Source organism: Gopherus evgoodei, chromosome 2, assembly GCF_007399415.2.
Source record: "Gopherus evgoodei ecotype Sinaloan lineage chromosome 2, rGopEvg1_v1.p, whole genome shotgun sequence".
In the NCBI taxonomy this organism is placed as follows: domain Eukaryota; kingdom Metazoa; phylum Chordata; order Testudines; family Testudinidae; genus Gopherus; species Gopherus evgoodei.
In genome coordinates this window covers 120071021-120092585 of record NC_044323.1, presented here as the reverse complement: position 1 = coordinate 120092585, position 21565 = coordinate 120071021, and the positions used below count along the sequence as shown (strand labels likewise).

The following is a 21565-nucleotide window of genomic DNA, read 5'->3' as shown; positions in this document are numbered from 1 at the left end:
ACATGGCCTTTTGTTCTGACTGTGTACACGTGGTACGATATACTATTTCACGTCAATAAAACCAGCAAATTAATTCAGTCACCAGATGTGTCAATTGATGTACTGCAGGCAGAAGTCGGTGCTACAATGAAGTTTTTGGAAGACTATCGAAATACAGGATATAACTCTGTGGTCACAAATGCATGTGAAATAGCAGAGCTTATGGGTATTGAGCAGGTGTTTTCAGAAACCAGGGTGTGACGTAAGAAGAGAATGTTTGATTACGAATGTGCTGATGATTCGAGTTGTCTTTCTGCCGAAGAAAAATTCAAATCGCAGTTCTTTCTTGTTCTCACTGATCAGGCCATATCTTCTGTTTCGTCACGATTTGACCAACTCGTGGAGTGGTGTAAGTTGTTTGGATTTCTGTACAACGCTAACAGCCTGAAGCAGTGTCACAGAGAAAATGAACTGGAGAATCACAGCAAAAATTTTGAAAGAAAAATGGGAGACATTGATCCCAACGAACTCATAATGGAATTGAATAGTTTTATTTATGTCATCGAGAAAGAGAGAGGACTTGTCACGGCAAACAATTTTTTAACGTACATATACAAGAACAGCCTTCAGGAGATATATCCGAATCTTTGCATTTGCGTCAGAATTCTTCTGACCACACCAGTTACTATCGCTGGTGCTGAAAGGAGCTTCAGCAGAATGAAACTGATCAAGAATATCCTGCGCACAACCATGACAGATGACAGGCTTTCTGCGCTTGCAGTTATCTCAGTCGAAAACAAGATTGCCAGATCTCTGGACTATGACGCATTGATTAACCAATTTGCGGAGAACAAGGCTCGAAAGAAGCGCTTTGCATAAATACGGAATACATGTACACTGTAGGCCTATGTATACATAATATGAACCCTGTATATTGTATAAAATAAATACCGCATTCCAGTTTCTGCATTGTAAGGGGCCCCGGACATATGTTCAGAGGGGGCCATGTTCTTTGTGGCTATGGCCCTGAGAGGGATAAAGTGCCTCACAGTTCTGGGAATCCCAGCTGACTGTTACACAGATGCATACAGATCTATGCAGCAGGAGTATTTATTTAAAACAATTGCTTGATTCCAGTTTCCTTACAAACTGGACTGAGTTTGGTGGTGTTCTTGTTCAGACTCTCTCTATTATAAGGTCTACTCTGATCAGAATGAAGCCCAATAGAATGTTGTGGTCCCACTGGATTCACCCATTCTCCCAGGATTGGTTTTTTTAAGCCAGTGAAAACTTTTTCAGTCATTTTATGAAATTTCAAAACACCATTAATACCAAGAACACATTTTTGGCATTTTCGGAACAACAAATTCCAATATATGCTTTATTTTTTTATTTATTGTGTGTATTACTTTTGCCCAAATGGTTTATATTAGTTGGCATGACTATATTATGTGAAAACACTTCTCATGATTTATGTTTATTTTAAATGCTGTGTTCGTTGTTACCATATAATCCTGGAGAAAAAAGCTTCAATGGATCAGAAAGATCTGTGTTTGCATAAGTGCATTTATGGCAGAGAATATAGTACAGGTTTTCTATAGCTTCAGAACACTGCTTCTGGCTATCGTTCTAGGCTGCTGAAATAAGCCCTTTAGTGTTAATGTGGCTTAATGTGTTTTAATAGGATACACGTCACAGGGGGCTTTTTAATAAGAGGGTTCAAAAGTGTTAAGCCCTGCATGAAGCTGAGAAGGAGCTATACTTGACTGCTATGCTACAGACATACCACCTTGAGAGACATGGAAATAGCATATTTAAAAGTATATCAGTTCCTATTTATCCAGTGCAAACTTGCATACTGACCCATATTAAAAAGTTTTTTTACAACCTACATACTGAACATGCACAACACCAAAAAAACTAGCAAAAGAATGAATAAGGGCACTGGATATTAAGAACATAACATATTACTGCAATGGATGCCTTATAAACATGTATAATAATATGGTGTACAAGACTACAGGAATCAGTTACAGCAAGAGCTTCTAAGACATTTTGTATCATTTCTATATTTATATAAAACAAAGTAACTTACAGCTTTTGAACTTCGGGCCATAATGTATTCTGCAACAAATGATCTTCTGTGGGAGGTTCTATAAGACATATGCATACATTTTATTCTAATTTAGTATAGTGTTTTTCTTTACCTGTTAATCTCTCTGTTCCAAAGGGTAACACTCAAAAAACTTCATTCTAGTAATGAAAGCAACTACTAATTCACACAAAATACCCTTTTTATGTTGCATACCTGTAAGGATGAGGGATTGAAAGTAAATCTGATGATACTGATTCGAAACACTATTAAACTTTTCTTCCTCTTCAGCTGGCTGAGCTGCCATATCTCCTGTTCAAAAAAAATGTTTAATTCAGCCACAGAGAAAATACTTGACATGAAAATTTGGTTACATGTAAGTAAAGGGATCCTATTAGTTTTAGGACAGAAATTATCTAGATGATGATATGTCTATTTCAGTAATATCCAACTATGCAAATTAGGAACTAATTATTTAATGTTAGTTCAAGTATCTAATGTACATCTATGGAAGTAAGGGGAAAAAGCCTTTGCCAGAAAAATATATAGTATGAAATGTAAAACTTCTAACTTTATTTTCTTTCTGGGACTGACCTCTCCCTGGATTAGAGGCATTTGGTCTGTCTCTCTCTTACAGAAACTCTGAGGCAGTTCAGACTCATCCACAAACCTCCAGGAGTTGGCCATGTGCTTCTTCCCGTGCACCAGAGGAGTTTTGTCAAAGATGTGTGGAAACACTACAGCCAAGATTTTAAAAGCAGGTGCCTAAAGTTAGCTTTGTAAATCTATATTTAGGCAGCTGAATAAGGGGTTAACTTTCAAAGGTGCCAAACTCTGCACTTCCCATGAACTTAAATGTGCGCTGCTGGGTGTTCAGCACTTAAATACAGTAGGTGCCTAAAGGTTGAAGTAAATTAGTAAATTAAAATTCAACTGTTAATCTGACCCTACAGACGCCACTGAAAAGATACCCAAAGAACTTATCAGGTGGGGCATACTTAGGGAGGTCAGTCTCAGAAAGGATGATATCAAGTAATAAATTTTCAATTCTGGATGATGACTTCTCCAGAGAAGATATCTGGTATACAGAAAGCACTAAGAAAAAAAATATAAGCCGGGAGAAAAAATGAGGCAGAACAGAAGAGAAAGGTTCCCTCTTCTCCAAAATCACCACCACTTATCTCTTTTCAGACAACCACTTTGGGGCACCTTCATGGTGAAAATGCTTCGGCAGAGTAATAAAAATCAAGCCTATAGCGATTTACCAAGCTGTTGACAGTGTTTATGGATGACTAGTTGGAATTCTTACAGATTTTCTTAGTACTAGCTGGTGCCTTTTCTGCCTATCATACTGCTTTGGAACATTTTGAGTGGGCTCTGAATCTTTCTGTAATTAATTTATTTGCATGTGAAAATACTTCAGTGGACAGAACATTTGTTCTACGTAGTGCAAGCAGGGACTGGCTGCTCTCAAGCCCAGATGACTAAGGTAGAAGGGAATATATAAAGATCTTTTTCCTGAACTGATAAGTTCCACAAACATATACAGTGTATATTTTAACTGTCTTTAAAAACACATCAGTCATGTGCTCCACTCACTTTCGTTTGCTCAGGATTTGGGGTCTGGGGAAAAAGAGTTAATCTTGGTTAGGAATTATTTTGGTCTAAAAATTAAAAACAGTTAGCTACCTTTCATGACTGTTGTTCTTCGAGATGTGTTGCTCATGTCCATTCCAAGTAGGTGTGTGCGCGCCGTACGCAAAATCGTCAGAAGACTTTTTCCTAGCAGTACCTATTGGGTTGGCTGTGGAGCTGCTTGGAGTGGAGCCTCCATGGCTGCGTATATAGGTCCATGCCGACGTGCCACCTCTTGAGTTCCTTCTTGCTAGATACTCAAACAGAGAGGAGGTGGATGGGTCTTGGAATAGACATAAGCAACACATTTTGAAAAACAACAGTTATGAAAGGTAGGTAACTATTTTCTCTTCTTCAAGTGATTGCTCATGTTGATTCCAAGTAGGGGACTCTCAAGCAGTTCCTTGGAGGAGAGGTCAGAGTTCACGGAGTTGCAGACTGAAGCACTGCTCTACCAAATGTGGCATTGTCTCTAGCCTGCTGTGTGATGGTGTAGTGTGACGTAAAGGTATGAATAGATGACCAGGCGCCATCCTGCAGATGTCCTCAGTGGAGACCTGCGCCAGGAGCGCTGCAGATGAAGCCTGTACTCTCGTGGAGTGCGCCATCAATGCTGGGGCTGATGTCTTTGCCAGGTTGTAGCATGTCCTGATATAGGCCATGATCCAAGAACAGATTTGTTGGGATGAGACCAGCAGCCCTTTCATTCTCTGAGCAATAGTGATGAAGAGTTGCGTCAACTTCCTAAATGGCTTTGTCCACTCAATGTAAAAAGCCAGCACCCATTTGACTTCTAGGGAATGCAGCCTGCTTTCTCTGTCATTAGCATGTGGCTTTGGGAAGAACATTGGTAAAAAGATGTCCTGATTTGCGTGAAATTGTGAAATAACCTTAGGGAGAAAAGCCGGGTGTGGACGCAATTGTACCTTGCCCTAATAAAACACTGCATAAGGGGGCTCAGACAAGCTTTGAGCCATGTTATCGCCACAAGAAATGCCACTTTCCAAGAGACGTAAAGCAGAGAACAAGTTCTAGAGGTTTGAAAGGGGGCCCCATGAGCCTTGAGAGTACTAGGTTAAGGACCCATTGGGGGGGATCAGTTGTCACACTCGGGGGTACAGTTTGTCTAGCCCTTTAAGGAAGCGTCCAACCATGTGGTTAGCAAATACCGACTGCCCTGCTGCGCCCAGGTGGAAAGTGGAAATAGCTGCCAGGTGCACCTTGATTGACGAGACTGCTAGCTTTAGATAGAGTAAGTAGTCCAGTACAAAGGGGATTGAGGACTACAGCAGAGGGTTGCCATTCTGTGAAGACCAAAAAGAGAATCTTTTCCACTTGGCTAGTTAAATGGCACGAGTGGAGGGTTTTCTACTGCCAAGGAGAACCTTCCAAACCGAATTGGAGCACTGGAGCACTAACAGGTTTAACCATGGATTTTCCATGTGGTGAGGTGGAAAGACTCTAGGTTGGGGTGCTGAAGGAAGCCATGGTCCTGCGTGATGAGGTCTGGAATCACGGGCAAGGTCATGGGCATGTCCACCGAGAGGTTCAACAGCATAGAGAACCAATTTGGGAGGGTCACGCCGGTGCTATGAGAAGCAACGAAGCCTTGTCCTGCCAGACCTTGAGGAGGGCCTTGTGGATGAGAGGGTGTGATGCAGTAGGGAGTGGGGTGGATTGACCTGGGAATGTTGTTTAGTTTCACTGGGACTGTCTGCAAAGGGGATGGGAGAGCAGGGGATGACTTGAGGTGAGAGACAGTACCTGAGCCAGGAAGCAGGGTGGGGCAAGTCGACACCTTTGCCCAGGAAACTGGACAAAGGGAGAGAAGGAGAGGAGGAGGGGGAGAGAGCCTGCTGGAGGGGTTTTTGGTTTCAGTCTTGTGCCGGCTGGGAAGAGGCAGGGAACCCCAAGTCTGGGGTCTAAGACCATTGCCCGCCAGAGGGACCTGGCTGGGGGGTCCAGGTTGTACCTACAAGCCCTGCCTGGGACTGTGTTCCTGTCATCTAATAAACCTTCCATTTTACTGGCTGGCTGAGAGTCACAGTGAATCACAGGAAGAGGGGGGGTGCAGGGCCCTGACTCCCCCACACTCCATGACAGAGAGAACAGCAGGAATGCATAAAAAAGGTGCAAATGCAAACCCCATCTCTTTGCCTAAGCATTCCCATATCAGCACCTTCATTCTCGTACATCAGTATTCAAAATTCTTAAGCCTGTCTCTGATGGCAGGGAAAGGAGAAATTATTGTTGTCACTTCCACCTTTGGGAGGGCACTCAAATAGGGTGGGCACCAATAAAGAAGCCGACATAGACAGGTAAATGCTCAGCACCTAACAATAGTTCCAGGTGATCTTAAACATTAATCAGTTGTATGGAGGCAGACTTAGTCAAGTCATCAAACATACACTTTTAAGACAAGTAATGATGTAAATTCACAAACAGCACTGGAGTGCCTTCACCACTATTCCACAATAGTCTTACCCTGAAAGATAGCTTTATTGGACAAACCCAAAGCAGGCACAGTCGCACCTTCTGGAAGGTCAACAGCTTCCTGGGTAAAAAAAAAAAAAGTAAACATATTTTCATGCAGAAGTTAGTATACTTTATGGGTATTTTAAAATCAAGGGCCAGATGTCACTAGAGGGAAGTAAAGATGTGTCACATTGTAGAAGAAGCCTCTGAATCATCCAGAATTCCTCAGGGAAGTGTATGCTTGAGCAACTGCACTGACAGACTTTGAAAGCCAAGCCATGCTTCAGCCTCTCCTCTGAAACTACATATGGTGAACTTTGCTCACTTCTCTAGATTTGGTGTGAAGCATGCATCTTTAATCATTTTAGTACAGGTATTCTGAGGTAACTGCACTTATTCAAAAAATATATATATATTGCTTTTATAAAGTGAATACTTAACTCAAACAATACAGTTTCCAGGAAAACAAGACCTGGGAACTGGGTGTTTTGAGGTCTAGGTACAAGGAAGGATTTTTCTTGGGGGAAAGGAGGTGAGAGTATATATCTGGGATTTTCAAGAAGACTTAGGGTGCCTAAGGGGCAGCTTTGCTTTGGGCACATGGCAGGATAGGGAAAGAAAAGGTCCTGTTAGCTGACTGGCAGTGTGCATCAGCTATATGTCAAAGGAAGGGAAGTCCTGGAAGAAAGCCAAAGCTATGAGCAAGAAGTCAGGTTGGAGCACTTTTCGGGGGGTGGGAAGGCAGGGACACGAGATATCAGTACCTGCTGATGTGTGTATACATACTCAGCACCTCTGTGCAAGTTCACTGAGACAAAAGTACTTTCCAGGATTGGGTTAACAGATTTGGTGGAAACACCTTACCTGATAAACAATATTTAATTATATCATAAAGCCACATCAGAAACACAGACTACAAATAACAGTCTCTAAGGCCTTGTTTAAAGTTTTTTCAGTATAAAGTATGAATTTAAAGCAATACAATTGTTCTGGGTATAACCCCAGGTGGACACTTATTTTGGTATAAAAGTGCCTTATGTCATGAAGATGGGGTTTAAGCTAAAACAAAAAAGCCAGTTTTATACCAGAATAAGTGTGTCCAAACAGAGGGTTATTCTGATAAAACTATATCATAGATGTATTGTACATAACTACATTCTAACTTGTAAAACTTTCCTGGGCAGAAAAGGCCTGTAAAGAGTTCTGGAATACTGTAGGTCACAGAGCACAAAGGGAGAACTTTGTGGAAAATCAAACAAAGCGTGTGTCTGCATCTTACAGTATAATATGTTATTTTGTATATCTTCATTAACACAAATGATCACAAATGCTTTTTTGTGCTAAAGGGTACGTCTACACTACGGGATTATTCCGATTTTACATAAACCGGTTTTATAAAACAGATTGCATAAAGTCGAGTGCACGCGGCCACACTAAGCACATTAATTCGGTGAAAGCAGCAAAGAATCCTGTGGCACCTTATAGACTAACAGACGTTTTGGAGCATGAGCTTTTGTGGGGGAATACCCACTTCCTCAGATGCATGTAATGGAAATCTCCAGGGGCAGGTATATATATGTGTGCTAGCAAGCAAGCTAGAGATAACGAGGTCAGTTCAATCAGGGAGGATGAGGCCCTGTTCTAGCAGTTGAGGTGTGAAAACCAAGAGAGGAGAAACTGGTTCTGTAATTGGCAAGCCATTCACATTAATTCGGTGGTGTGCATCCATGGTCCGAGGCTAGCATTGATTTCCGGAGCGTTGCACTGTGGGTAGCTATTCCATAGCTATCCCATAGTTCCCCCAGTCTCCCCCGCCCCTTAGAATTCTGGGTTGAGAGCCCAGTGGCTGATGGGGCAAAAATCATTGTCGCGGGTGGTTCTGGGTAAATGTCGTCAGTCATTCCTTCCTCCGGGAAACCAACGGCAGACAATCATTTCGCGCCCTTTTTCCCTGGATTGCCCTGGCAGATGCCACAGCATAGCAACCATGGAGCCCGTTCAGCTTTTTTTTTTTTTTTTTTTTTTTACAGTCACCGTATGTGTATTGGATGCCGCGGACAGAGGCGATACTCCAGCGCTACAAAGCAGCATTCATTTGCTTTTGCATGATAGCAGAGATGGTTACCAGTCGTTCTGTACCGTCTGCTGCCAGTGTAAATTGGCAATGAGATGACGGTTATCTGTCTTTCTGTACCGTCCGCTGCTATCATGGTTGCCCCTGGCTGAGATCAGCCAGGGGCGCAAAAGCAAAACTGGGAATGACTCCCCGAGTCAATCCCTCCTTTATGGTTTCTAAAAATAGAGTCGGTCCTGCCTAGAATATGGGGCAAGTGTACTAGAGAACCAGTGTATCAGAGAGTACAGCTGCTCGGTGTCAGATCCCTCAGAAATGATGAGCTACATGCCATTCACGGGGGGGCGCCCCTGCAACAACCCCACTCGTTGCTTCCCTTCTCCCCCAACCTTCCTGGGCTACAGTGGCAGTGTCCCCCCATTTGTGTGATGAAGTTATAAAGAATGCAGGAATAAGAAACAGTGACTTGTTAGTGAGATAAAATGAGGAGGAGGCAGCCTCCAGGTGCTATGACAGTCCAGACAGGACATTAAGCAGTGCGGAAGAGAGGAGCCCAGCATGCCGCTGCTATGATAGTCCAGGCAATACAGAATCTTTTCTTTACACAGGAAAGGGAGGGGGCTGATGGAGCTCAGCCCCCTGTTGCTAGGATGAGGACGGTTACCAGCCGTTCTGTCCCATCTACTGGGAATGACCAGGAATCATTCCAATTTTTACCGAGGCACCCCAGGCCGACCTCACCTGAGGCAAGCCAGGAGCACTCACGGGCTGATGGTGATAACGGATATCAGTCATATTGTACCGTCTGCCACCAGGGAGGGGAGAGGAGCAGATACTGCTCTTCACTGCTGCAGCATCGCATCTACCAGCAGCATTCAGTAGACATAGGGCGACATTGAAGGAAGTCAAGAAACGCTTTCTTTCCCTTTTCTTTCACGTGGGGGAAGGGGAGTAAATTGACGATCTATTCCCTGAACCACGTCGGACAATGTGTTTGAACATACAGGCACTGGGAGCTCAGCCAAGAATGCAAATACTTTTCGGAGACTGCTGGGGACTGTGGGATAGCTTGAGTCCTCAGTACCCCCTCCCTCCCTCCCTCCCTCCATGAGCGTCCATTTGAGTCTCTGGCTTCCCGTTACGCTTGTCACGCAGCACTGTGTAGCCTGGAGATTTTTTTTTCAAACGCTTTGGCATTTCATCTTCTGTAACAGAGCTCTGATAGAACAGATTTGTTTCCCCATACAGCGATCAGATCCAGTATCTCCCGTACGGTCCATGCTGGAGCTCTTTTTGGATTTGGGACTGCATCCCCACCCATGCTGATCAGAGCTCCACGCTGGGCAAACAGGAAATGAAAATCAAAATTTTGCGGGGCTTTTCCTGTTTACCTGGCCACAGTATCCGAGTTCAGATTGCTATCCAGAGCGGTCACAGTGGTGCACTGTGGGATACCGCCCGGAGGCCAATATCGTCGATTTGCGGCCACACTAACCCTAATCCAATATGGTAATACCGATTTTAGCGCTACTCCTCTCGTTGGGGAGGAGTACAGAAACTGATTTAAAGAGCCCTTTATATCGATATAAAGGGCCTTGTAGTGTGGACGGGTACAGCGTTAAATCGGTTTAACGCTGCTAAAATCGGTTTAAATGCGTAGTGTAGACCAGGCCAAAGACAAAAATAGTGAGAAATAATATGAGTAGCCATGGGAGAAGATTTTTTTTTTTCAGCTGATATTTAATACATGGAAACTCTAAAATGTTTAGACACAAGAAGATTGTTCCAGCTGGTAGTAGCTGCAGCAGACAGAGCTCATGAGCTTGCAGTGCAGAGAAAATATGTTATGGAATGGAAAAGCAGCCAGTGCTAGAAAGAGAGCAGGAAGGATCGAACCTGAGAGACAAGGCCTATTAAGATTAAGCAAATTAGTAAGAGAAGAGAATGGATTTGATTTGGATCACAGGGAAGCCAGTGAAGCTATTTTAGGATGGAGATGCTGTGGTCATGTCTCTTTCCGTGGGTAAGGATGCAAAGCTATAGTCTGGAAAACTGGGACAAAGACCTCACAAGACAGTCTGAAGACAAGACAAGGCAAAGTAAGAGGAAAGAGACACTGATGAGTATGTATACAACATTTATATAAAATATCTAATGCAATAGCTTCTGCGAGCCTTGGACTGTTTCAAAACATACCATTAAAGAACAAATAATACCATACAACAGTAACTACATCTAGATAATGCTATTATGCCCTTACATTCTTGAGAACCTAGTCACAAGATTTGTTTTTAATTATTTATTAAGAGTAGCTTACACGTGCTGACCTTAACTAAATACCCACACACTTTAAAACCCTCAGCAACCTTCCTTTTACCCAGCCAATTTGATAAAACGATATAGATGGTACAAGTGATCTAAGTACACACACATCTGCCTGAATAGACTGGAAAGAGAAAAATATCTAAGAGCTGTGGTTTCAGGATTTTTTAAAATAATTTTGACATTTTATAAATTTTAATCTCAATAGTTATGCCGTAGTGATGATTCTCTCTCTCCCCCCAAAAGGATCCATTTGATCAAATGCTTGTTTGTTTGTTTCAATACTTACACTGGAAGACAGTTTCTCCATTGAAATACCACTGATGTTACTGAAGTTTTCCACAAAATTCTTGGGGGCAGTAAAGACTCGAAGCACCTTTTCATCTGCTCCAGAAACAAACTGAAATCGGCCAGTCATTGCTAGACAATGCATGTCATATCCATGTACTTGAGGCCTCGCAATTTCATGCCAAGTTACCTAAGTAAAAAGCAACCACAAACGATCAGTTGTCTAAATTCAACAACAGATAACTTAAATTACCATCTTCAAATTAAGCTACTTCAAATACTGTTGTAAGGTTAATCTTCTGCTGATACTCTTTAAAAAAAAAAAACAACACAACACTATTAGCTCACCATGCAAGGGCTAAAACACTTAAGATTACCATTCTTCAGCTGAACAACTCTCCTAACAACTAATCCAGACAATTAGGGCCCCAATCCTGCAAAAACTCACGCACAAGCTTAACTTCACTATTGTGAGCAGGACTACTCAAGGTAGTAAAGTTGCAGGGTCAGGCCTAGGTTAGTTAGGCGGGGCGAGAGGAGGATCGTGTGTTATATTATCCCTCTCAAAGCATTAAGCTTTGAAAAAAGATTCAAGACAATGGGGAAAAAAGTTTAATTCAGGTAAGTACACGTAAAATAAAGGTGAATTAGCAATACAGTAGAACCTCAGAGTTACAAACACTTCAGCAATGGAGATTATTTCTAACTCTGAAACCCTTATAAATCTGAACAAAACACTATGGTGGTTCTTTCAAAAGTTTACAACTGAACACTGACATAATAACAGCTTTGAAACTTTATTATGCAGAAGAAAAATGCTGCTTTTAACCATCCTAATTTAAATGAAATCAGCACAGAAACAGTTTCCTTACCTTGTCCAATCTTTTTTTATACTTTCCATTTATATTTTTAGTAGTTTATGTTTAACACACTACCATACTGTGTCTGTCTGTTTTCCCCCGTGGGTCTCTGCTGCTGCCTGATTACATACTGCTGGTTCCAAATGAGGCGTGAGGTTGACCTGTCAGTTCATAACTCTGGTGTTCATAACTCTGAGGGACTGAGGTGGAAAGAGTAATTAAGGCCTGGGATGCATGAAGAGACCATTCGTGGTGACTGGAAAATGACCTGCTCATCTGGTCTGTTAGCTCATTATGGACCATTGCAGGGTAAGAGGCCTCAAGATTGATTGAATGGGCTATGCAAAATTCTCACATGTGGACTGCTTCCTGACAAAAGAGGTAAGAGCGAGCTCCTCCTTGCCTGGTGAGGTAAAACACTGCTGTGGTGTTGTCTGTAAGAACAAACAGGTTTCTCCCCCGGCAGGAGGCAAGTAAGCCTCACAGGCAAGACAAATCACCCTGGGTTCTCTAACGTATGAAGAGAGAGCTTCCTCAAGGGCCAAAGACCTTGAGTTAGGTGGAGCCCTGGATAAGCTCCCCACCCTAGAGCCAACGAGAGAGACCAGAGTGACTGACAGTTGAGGGTGGACAAAGGGAACATTTGCACACAGAGGATCCAACTACCAATTCAGCTAAATTAGAACCTGTGAAGATACCGTGAGCACAGGGTCCAGATGAAGACGGCTTGGCAAGTACACTGAGGTCAGCCACATCTGGAGAGGTGTGAGGTGCAGCCGTGCATGGTGTATTACATATGTGCATGAGACCATGTGCCCTAGGAGCCTTATACAGTTTTGGGCTGCATGAAACTTGATGTCTGTCACAAGAGATTGAATAGACTGGAATCCTGACTCTGGGAAGAACGCTCTAGCTTGGGTAGAGTCCCTATGAACTCTATCCTCTGTAGTAGGCAAAGAATAGACTTGTTTGTATTGATCAGTAGACTTAAGGCCTTGAAGGCTGGCTAAGTGAATTGCATGCTGGATATAACCTGGGCTCTGGGCTGGTGCTTGGCTAGCCAGAGGTCCAGGTAAGGACAGACCTGCACTTCTAGTCTCCTGAGGAATGCTGCCACCATGGCAATACATCTTGTGAACACCCAAACAGCTGCAGACAAGTAGAACAGAGGCACTGTGAACTGGTAAAGTTGAGTGCTTAACTACAAACCTGAGGAACATCTGTGCCCTTGGTAAGCCAAAACATGAAAGTAGGCATATCTTAAATTGAGGGCAGCATACCAGTCTCAAGGTTCCAGACAGGTAATAATGGATGCCAGGATGGTCATGCAAAACTATCTTTTTGAGATAGCTGTTGAACTGATACAAGTCTACGATAGGTCTGAAACCTCCCTTGGCTATCGGGATTAGGAAATAACAGAAATAGAAAACCTTCCATATTAAATTCTGCAGAACCTGCTCCATGGCTCTCATCTGAAGAAGAAATTGAACCTCCTGGACCAGAAGTTCTTTGTGAAGGGGGTCCCTGAAGAGGGATGGAGAGGGACAGAAATAAACTGGAAGGTGTATCCCACTCCCACTTGAACACTCAACAGTCCGTCATGATATGGATTCAGTCTCTGAGGAAATGGGAAGGTGGTCTGCAAACAATGGAAAAACAGGGTCTGGCATCTTTGAGCTTCCCATCAAAATACAGGCTTAGAACCTCCTGGATGTCTAAGTGGGCAAACACTGATACAGAGGTAGGTGGAGGAGGCAGTTTACACCTATAACCTCTACTCTTCTTTCTCTGCAGGTTCTGTCGGATAGCTGGAGCAGAATACCAGAGAGGCTGCTGAGGCCTGAAGTGCTTCCTGGAAGGGACTGGGGTGTACAACTCAAGGGACTTTAGAGTTAACTTGGAGTCTTTTAACCCATGGAACTTAGCATCAATCTGCTCTGAGAAGAGTGAGGATCCCTCAGAGGGGAGGTACTGCACTGTCTGTTGGCCCTCCTACAGGAACCCAGAAGATGGCACTCAGGAACTCCTTCGCATGGCCACTAGTGAAGCCACGGATCTGGCAGCCAACTCAGCTGCATCCAGAGCATCTGGAAACAAGGCCATCACTATCAATTTTCCCACTAGCAAGGAGAACATCTGCCTTACATCTTCTGGCAGCATGTCATTAAATTCTAGCAAGGAGTCCCATACATTTAAGTCATACCCACCCAAACGTGCATGCTGGTTTGCAATCCTGAACTGCAACCTCCCCAGTAGAATAAATATTCCTACCGAAGAGATCTAACTTTTTTTTAGTATTTTGATTTTGTTGAACCCTGATGCCCGTCTCTGCCTCTCATTGGCAGGTACCAGGGACCTGGGGGGTTGGGAATAAAGGAACTCATTACCTTGGGCAAGTACATAATACTTGTACTTGGCCCTTATAATAGTGGTGGAAGGGATGCAGGTGTCTGCTGCAGTGCCTTAACTGGGTCCATAAAGGCCCCATTTAGAGGCAGAGCCACTCTGGAAGGACCTGCAGTGGCTAAAATATCAACCAGGTTATGTGAGGGTTTTTTAACTTCCTCCAGCTGCATGTCCAGACTTAATTCTTGGTGTGCCTTATAGTCATCTGGGGTAAGCGACATGCTTCCCTCCCCTCCCAGCCTTCTGTGACAGCTTCATCAGGGGAGGATGAAGAGAAGGCCAGTTCTGTCTGTGGATGCTCTTCCATCATTTCTTGATCCAAAGGATCCTGTTGAGCCAGTTTTTGATGTCTGGGTACCAGGCCTGGTACCAGAGGCAGGAACAGGTGCTGCCCCATGGGTAGGTGCCACATGTTTTTTGGAGGCCACCAAACAGGAGTTAATAGACTACGATCTGGAATCAAGGAGAATGCACCACAGATTCCAAAAAGGCCACTGGACAGGGGTAAGCCCCCTAGGGATGCGCCCCAGCCAACCACATGATGGTAATGGTACTCCTGTGACAGGATCCATGGAAGGGTGGAAACATCTGTAACAGGGGTAGCAAGAGTGGCTCTAAAAATGGGAAATATAGTACCTGATCTCTGATTCGGTAAATGACTCACTTTCTGCTGTCTACAGAGGTCCAACTGCAGATCGTACCAGTGACTGCCGCAGAGGTGGAGAGGCTTGCAGAGAGGATAGCATCACAGGTGTTTCCCTTTGATGGTACCATCAAAGGGTGAGCCGTCAGGAGTATGTGAGGCTGGCACAGCACCAAGCACTGCAGCGATCCTGCTGGTTCTCCTGTGTCTGCTGGTACTGATAGGGACAGCTATCAGGGGGAGGGATAGCTCAGTGGTTTGAGCATTGGCCTGCTAAATCCAGGGTTGTGAGTTCAATCCTTGCAGGGGCCACTTAGGGATCTGGGGCAAAAACTGGTCCTGCTAGTGAAGGCAGGGGGCTGGACTCAATGACCTTTCAAGGTCCTTTCCAGTTCTAGGAGATAGGTATATCTCCAATTATTTTTTTTTTTTATAGCATTGACTCTTGCACTGCTGGCAGTACTGGTACTGACAGAGTCAAGGCATTGGCAGCCGCAAATGCCTCCAGCACAGTCAGTACTGGGACAGTAGCTATGGTCTGCTGCTGTAGAGGTGGAAGGAGCTCCTTCAGGCTCCAGATTCCATGGCACCTACCCAGATGCCAGAGTCAATGGTTCCATCTTCTGCAAAGGAGTGCTTAGACTTAGGCCACACTCTCCTCTTAAGCCCTTGCTTAGCAGACCTGGGTGCCTGGGAGCTTCCCCTTTTGGCTGTCTGCTTCTTATGCCTCTTTTAGGCATTAAGGATGGTGAATGGTGCACCCAATGTCGAGTCCACCAATCCAGTCCAGATGGAGGTCTCAAGGCAGCCTCCATGAGTAAAAACTTTAGCCTGGCTTCATTATCTTTCTTCATGAGAGGCTTACAGTGCCTGAAAATTTGGCAACGCTCTCCAGTATGAACCTCTCCGAGGCACTTTAAGCAACCTGAGTGCAAGTTGCTCATGAGCATAGCTTTATTGCAGGAAACACAGGACCTGAAGCCTGGTGAGAGAGGCATTCCTCGGTACCAGGAATCAACCAAAATCTTCAGGTGGAGTAAACACCTATCTAACTATACTAAACTCTAATAACCTTGATTAAACTAAACAATTTACAATAAAATACAAGAGAACACAGTTCACTGGCAGTACTTGCAAATACATGAAGGGCAGTTCCAGCAACCGTCACAAGTGGTGAGAAAGAACTGAGAGGGCTTGTGGTCGGCTGGGCCTTTCACACCAGCTTCAGCAGCAGGCACAAGAGCTGCCCCAACAGGTACCACTGAGGGAAATATTTCTGGCAACTGTGCACAGGGTGCATGCACACCAAGAGTGGAATGTGCATGTGCAATCACTGGAAGAACTATTTGATTTCACGTTTTAATTTTTTAAAATAAAATTGAAGGAAATTTTAAAACAAAGTCATTTCAAATAAAAAGAATCAAAATGTTTCTTTTCGAAAATGGCAAAACAAAATTTATTCTTTGCTAAACAAATAAATAAATAAATAAATAAAAATTACAATTGTTGTTTTGCCCCAACATGAACATTTTGGCAAAACAAACCTAAGTTTTCAAAATATTTTGTTGGTGCTGAATCTACATTTTTCACTGGAAAAAGTTTCAGCTGAAAAATTTTGCCTAGCTCTAGGGTAGTATGCATCCAACAGACCTCCCTTCCTTCCATTTTTTTCTATGTTTCAGCTTCTAAAAAGGCTCCCCTCTCCTGTCTATAGCACAATGTTTTTATTGCAGGTTTATTTTTGTCTTAAATTGACAATGTTTGTATTAAGTGGCAAGTAATGATGTATGTTCATACTGATGCTTATTATTGCTCACTTGCACATTTTCAAATATTAAAGAAAGATTAAGAGAAGGTCAACTGAGACAATAAAAGAACATCAACAGCAAATCTACCATTTTAGCTAAATTTTTTTTTTTAGGTAGTTAGACCCTATTTATATGTTGCTGAGGGTGGTTGGTTTTTTGGGGGGTGGGGTGGGGGGTGGGGGGAAGGTTTGCAAAACCCTGGTGTTGATAGAAACATTTTTTTTAATTAAAAATTATCTTGTACAATACTGTAATGCTTGGAGTGCAAATGCAGATACTGCAAGTGCAAGAGAAATAGAAAGTGACAGTGAAAACTGACTAAACTTAAATGAAACTGACTTTGAAATAGTTTTATTGGTCACATGAAATAAAAGGCAAAAAACTACACTGATAATACAAATATTGAAAAGTAAGCTAGATTTTGAAAAAGCATTTCAATTTAAATAATCTGTTTAACACAGTAAAGGAATTTTTTTCTTGAAACAAAAAAAAGTTTTTTAACCAAATTTCCTTTCATAGAAGCCATTTGTTCCAAAGCTTTCATCCTTTGCCACTACACATATCTGACACCTTACTTTGCAGAACATATAGTGAGTGTTCTTTGGTTTAAAGACTACCAGGATCTTACTCTTATTATTTGTTACTATTAATATTATGGTAATGTCCAGAAGTCACAATCAGGATGGGGATCCTATTATACTAGACACGATATAAACATACAAAAAGACACGGCGCTTATCCTGAAGAGCTTACAAGGTGGAAAAAATCTGCACAAGCTTCATGTGTCTTAAGAGTTTTCCATGACAAACCAATGGGAAGTTTGAAAGATCTTGCAAAATCCCAAGATCTCTTTTCAGTGAAAATAGAGAATTTTTTGAACTCTTATAAAAAGAGGATCTGACATAAAAAGTTATATTTAAGTCCTTCCCCACTCTTTACTAACTTATCTTTTCATTTATATTCCTGTATACTATTCTATACTAATTTTGCAATGATTTGTTCAATAATTTCTTCCAAAAATAGAGTGCAAGTCTGGATGACAAATTATAACTGATGATTAATTTTGCATTGAATTCACAGATCAGAAGATAAATAAAGGTAAACAAAGATTACTGAAAAGGTGACCAAGGATCTTACTGAAATGGAGGATTAAAGAGTTAATAAGACAGAGGTTCATAGTAAAAGCAACTAACAGCTGTGATGAAAAAACATTTGGCTGCCAATTTTTCCGTGGACATCTGAGCAATACCTGTTTAATTTTTTGTATTTTGCTCAACAGTTAATTCACCAACAGATGTCACTGTCCTCAACAGTAACATTACATATCCTACACATTTCTAAGTTATGTACAGTAAATTGAAAATACTTAAGCAGCAGTAAAATATACTTGTGGCTTTAAATTATTGAGGTATCACTTATTTACGATACAATGTATACATAGTACTACACTGTAGTTTGTATCACGCCCGCACAACACGTGGCCCATGGAGGCTTACTGTGCGGCCCGTGGGGGGATTCTAAATCCCACTCACACAGCGCTCTGCAGGCAGCCCAGAGCCCCAGGGAGCCCAGAGCCTTTTGCATCTCAGCCACGGCCGGGATTCAAAGGGCTCTGGGCTGCCCGCAGCCCCAGGGAGCCCAGAGCCCTTTAAAACTCAGCCACAGCTCCAGCGGATGGGCTGGGGATGGGATTTAAAGGGCTTGGGCTCCCTTCAGTGGCAGGAGCTCTGGGCCCTTTAAATCCCTGCCCCAGCCCTGCAAAGCTCCGCGTTCCCCCAGCCACTGTAGCCCCGGGCCCTTTAATTTGCCACTGAGGGCTCCCAGCCACCTCTTCAGCTGGGAGCCCCAGGCTGATTTAAAATCAAGTATCATCTCCCCACCCCCAACCTTCCTTTTTGACCCACAGCTGTTTTGGTGGGGTGGCGCTGGAGAAGGAGGGTTTGTTTCTGCAGTGCTAGGCGGTGCTAGGGCGGGGTGGTTCCGCGGGGCCGGGAGGTGCTGGGGGGGGGTGTTTCTGTGGGGCCAGGGGGGTTCGGCCCTCAGCTGTTTTCTTTGGAGTAATGTGGCCCTCTCCGCTTTATGAGTTGTGCAGGCCTTGTTTGTATAGTAAATAAATGATACCTCAGTAAGTTAAAGCCACAAGTACCCCTAATATGTTCTGGACAGATAGTTTTTGGAAGATTATCAACTTGCAGTACATCTACTATACATACCATACCTGGTATCTAAATTTAGTCCACATTATACCATTTCCTGAGAAGAAACAGCTAATTCCTTAATTTTATGCTATTAACATGTTGACAATTAACATACATAAAAATTAGGAAGTTGAAAGCCAAAGCTCCCTCAGCAATCTTAGCTGTCTCATGACACATATGTAGTACTTTGTATTATTTTTCATTTAAACACTACAATGTTTTTTCGGCATAGCTATATCAATCAGAGGTGTGGGGAACCCCCCCCCCCACTTTCTAGCCAATATAGCAATATCAACAAACCCCCAGTGTAATACACAGCTATGCTGACAGAAGACTGCTTCTGGTGGCATACACTGTGTCTACACTGGGGGATTCTGCTGGCACAGATATATCGGCAAAGCATTTGTAGTGTAGACCAGGCCTAAGCCTAATAGGTATTACCGAATAACTGCAAGTGTACACAACTCCTAACTGAATCCAAGCTAGGGGCTAAACCCAGTATAGCTATTTTGGTAAAATGATCACATACCCCTCACCAAAATAGTTCAATCTCTACAGCAGGCCTGAGAAAAGAGAGAAGTATCATTATAAAGAACTATTTCAACAATGACCAAAGTGAGGGGCACATGAAGGACTAAACAGAGAGGTGCAAAACACTAGTGAGGTTACAGGGAAGCATGATTGATTTAATTTTCCTGAAGGAAGTGGGGGAGTTTGGGAAACACTGGTGGAAGCTATTGAAGATGTGACTATAGTAGTATAAACAATGACAAAGATACTACATGTTATGTGAGTTAAAACTGCAAGAATTGTATTAGCCTGTTTTTCTACTTTTTTTCCCTTTTTTGAGAGAGCTAATGATAAGAGTGCTCTCAATGTCAAACACAGGCCCACTTCAATTCCTCCATAAAATAATTCCTTAATCAGCATAACAACACATAACAAACATTTTTCATTTCCAAGTCATTGTCCAGTATGAACACTAACCAACTGAACAGTACATATCCTCTCATTGGTATTTCTATTTTTAAGGCTAGGTCTATACCAAAAAATTAAGTAAACCCAGCTACCTTGCTCAGGCGTGTGAAAAAGCCACACCCTTCAGTGATGTAGTTAAACCAACCTCACTCTACCCTTCTCTCCCACACAGACAACGCTAGGTTGATGGAAGAATTCTTCTGGCAGCCTAGCTGCCACCCCTCAAGGAAAGTGGATTAACTATAGCAATGGGAGAAACTCTTCCATCACTGTAGTGAGTGTCTACACTAAAGTGACAGCTGCAGCATCGTTTCTAGTAAAGACAGCCTCAGAAAAGCCAGAAGTCTGTCATTTCAGAATATCTGCTTGACAGTGCAGCAGCACAAAACCTCCAAAAACAAACAAACACACAAAGGAGAGAGGTGTTGGTCTGGCTTGAGAAGGAAGCAGATGCTTAATTGAACATGATGCCATCTCCACTACATCTTTAAAAAAAAAAAAAAAAAAAGAGTTAGAGACCTCATTATTTTTCATCCATCTGGATATGCCTATTCCATTATATCCAAGGCAAAAAGTCTACAAAAAAAAGTGATAGGTCTAGTGGACCAGCAGCAATTTAAGAAAACAATGAGGAAGATAAGGACCTTGCAAGAAAGCTGAAGTGATTTCTTTGCATCAGCCTTCACCAGAGGATGTTGGGGAGATACCTTACCTGGATCTCCCTCCTCACATACTTAATTAGGTACTCTCATATCAGAAACTGAAGAGTCAACAAAAGAGGTGCTGGAACAAAACCGCTAATTTAAGAACAAGTCATCAAAACTAAGAATTCTGATGTAATTTACAAGTGATGCTACACAAATAACGAAATAAATAAAAAACCTGGATGGAAATCCAATGAGAAGATCAGGTTTTAGTTTTCAAATACCTGCTAGTTTTTGAAGAGTTGGAAATGTTATTATTTATAATTGATATTGCAGTAGCACTTACAGCCCCCCAGTCAGGGATCAGGACACCATAAAAACCTGCAGCAATACTGCCAGAAATCCTCTCTAATATTTTGTGATTTCAGTTTCTTGTCCTTACAAACACTGAAAACAGGAAATGGTGAAGGACAAAATTAAAAATGTAAACACAAAACCCTTCTATGGGTCCCAGTTTAGCATAGCTTAAGGAATAAGCATTGTTCAGGTCGTCTCTAATCTTGCGCCAAACTGCTTTATCCATCCCGAGTTCTAACATCCCTTTGCAAAAACTTCCAGAGACTTACCTCTGCCTGGTGTTTTCTTTTCCATGGAGCAAAAAGTCTAGTAGTTTGATCAGAACCAACTGTGATAATAAATTCTCCTTCTGGATTCCACTTTATATCTTGTACACTGTTAAAATGTCCTGAAATCACAACTTCTGGAGTCCATTCTTTCTATTAAAAAAACAGAAACCATCAATTATACATGTGTGTGTGAGAGAACATGCATAAGGAGGAGGAACAGATTTATTTCTGTGTACCTTTTTACATACAAAATACATAGAACTGAATACAGAAGTCCTTTACCAGACCTGACTGTGAGGAAGACACAAACAGGATACCCGAAACAGCAAAAGGTTAGACCAAAATGAAGTGCCAGAGCATTGGCTGAAGAGGCTCAAGTCCTGGTGGGAGTAGCTCAGTGATTCTTGACTATCAGCAGGTGTGAACATTCAGAGGAGGCAGCTGGACCACAGCCCAGACCCAAATGGAAGTTAGCTCATTCCCCAAGCCACTATCATTGCCCTTAGGGCATGTCTACACTTACCGATAGGTCAGCAC

The 21565-nt window shown here is 42.6% G+C and overlaps 1 protein-coding gene across 6 annotated transcripts in view; it reads right to left on the bottom strand.

Moving 5' to 3' along the window:
- The window catches only part of ELP2 (elongator acetyltransferase complex subunit 2), a 124778-nt gene that overhangs the window by 38821 nt on the left and 64392 nt on the right, over nucleotides 1-21565 (bottom strand). For all 6 annotated transcript variants that reach the window (XM_030551623.1, XM_030551622.1, XM_030551624.1 and 3 more), the window contains 5 exons: nucleotides 21029-21178; nucleotides 10867-11055; nucleotides 6191-6260; nucleotides 2288-2383; nucleotides 2075-2132 (listed from right to left, as the gene is read on the bottom strand). In XM_030551623.1, coding sequence (XP_030407483.1) covers nucleotides 2075-2132; nucleotides 2288-2383; nucleotides 6191-6260; nucleotides 10867-11055; nucleotides 21029-21178 — 563 coding nt within the window. The remainder of the gene's footprint in view (nucleotides 1-2074; nucleotides 2133-2287; nucleotides 2384-6190; nucleotides 6261-10866; nucleotides 11056-21028; nucleotides 21179-21565) is intronic.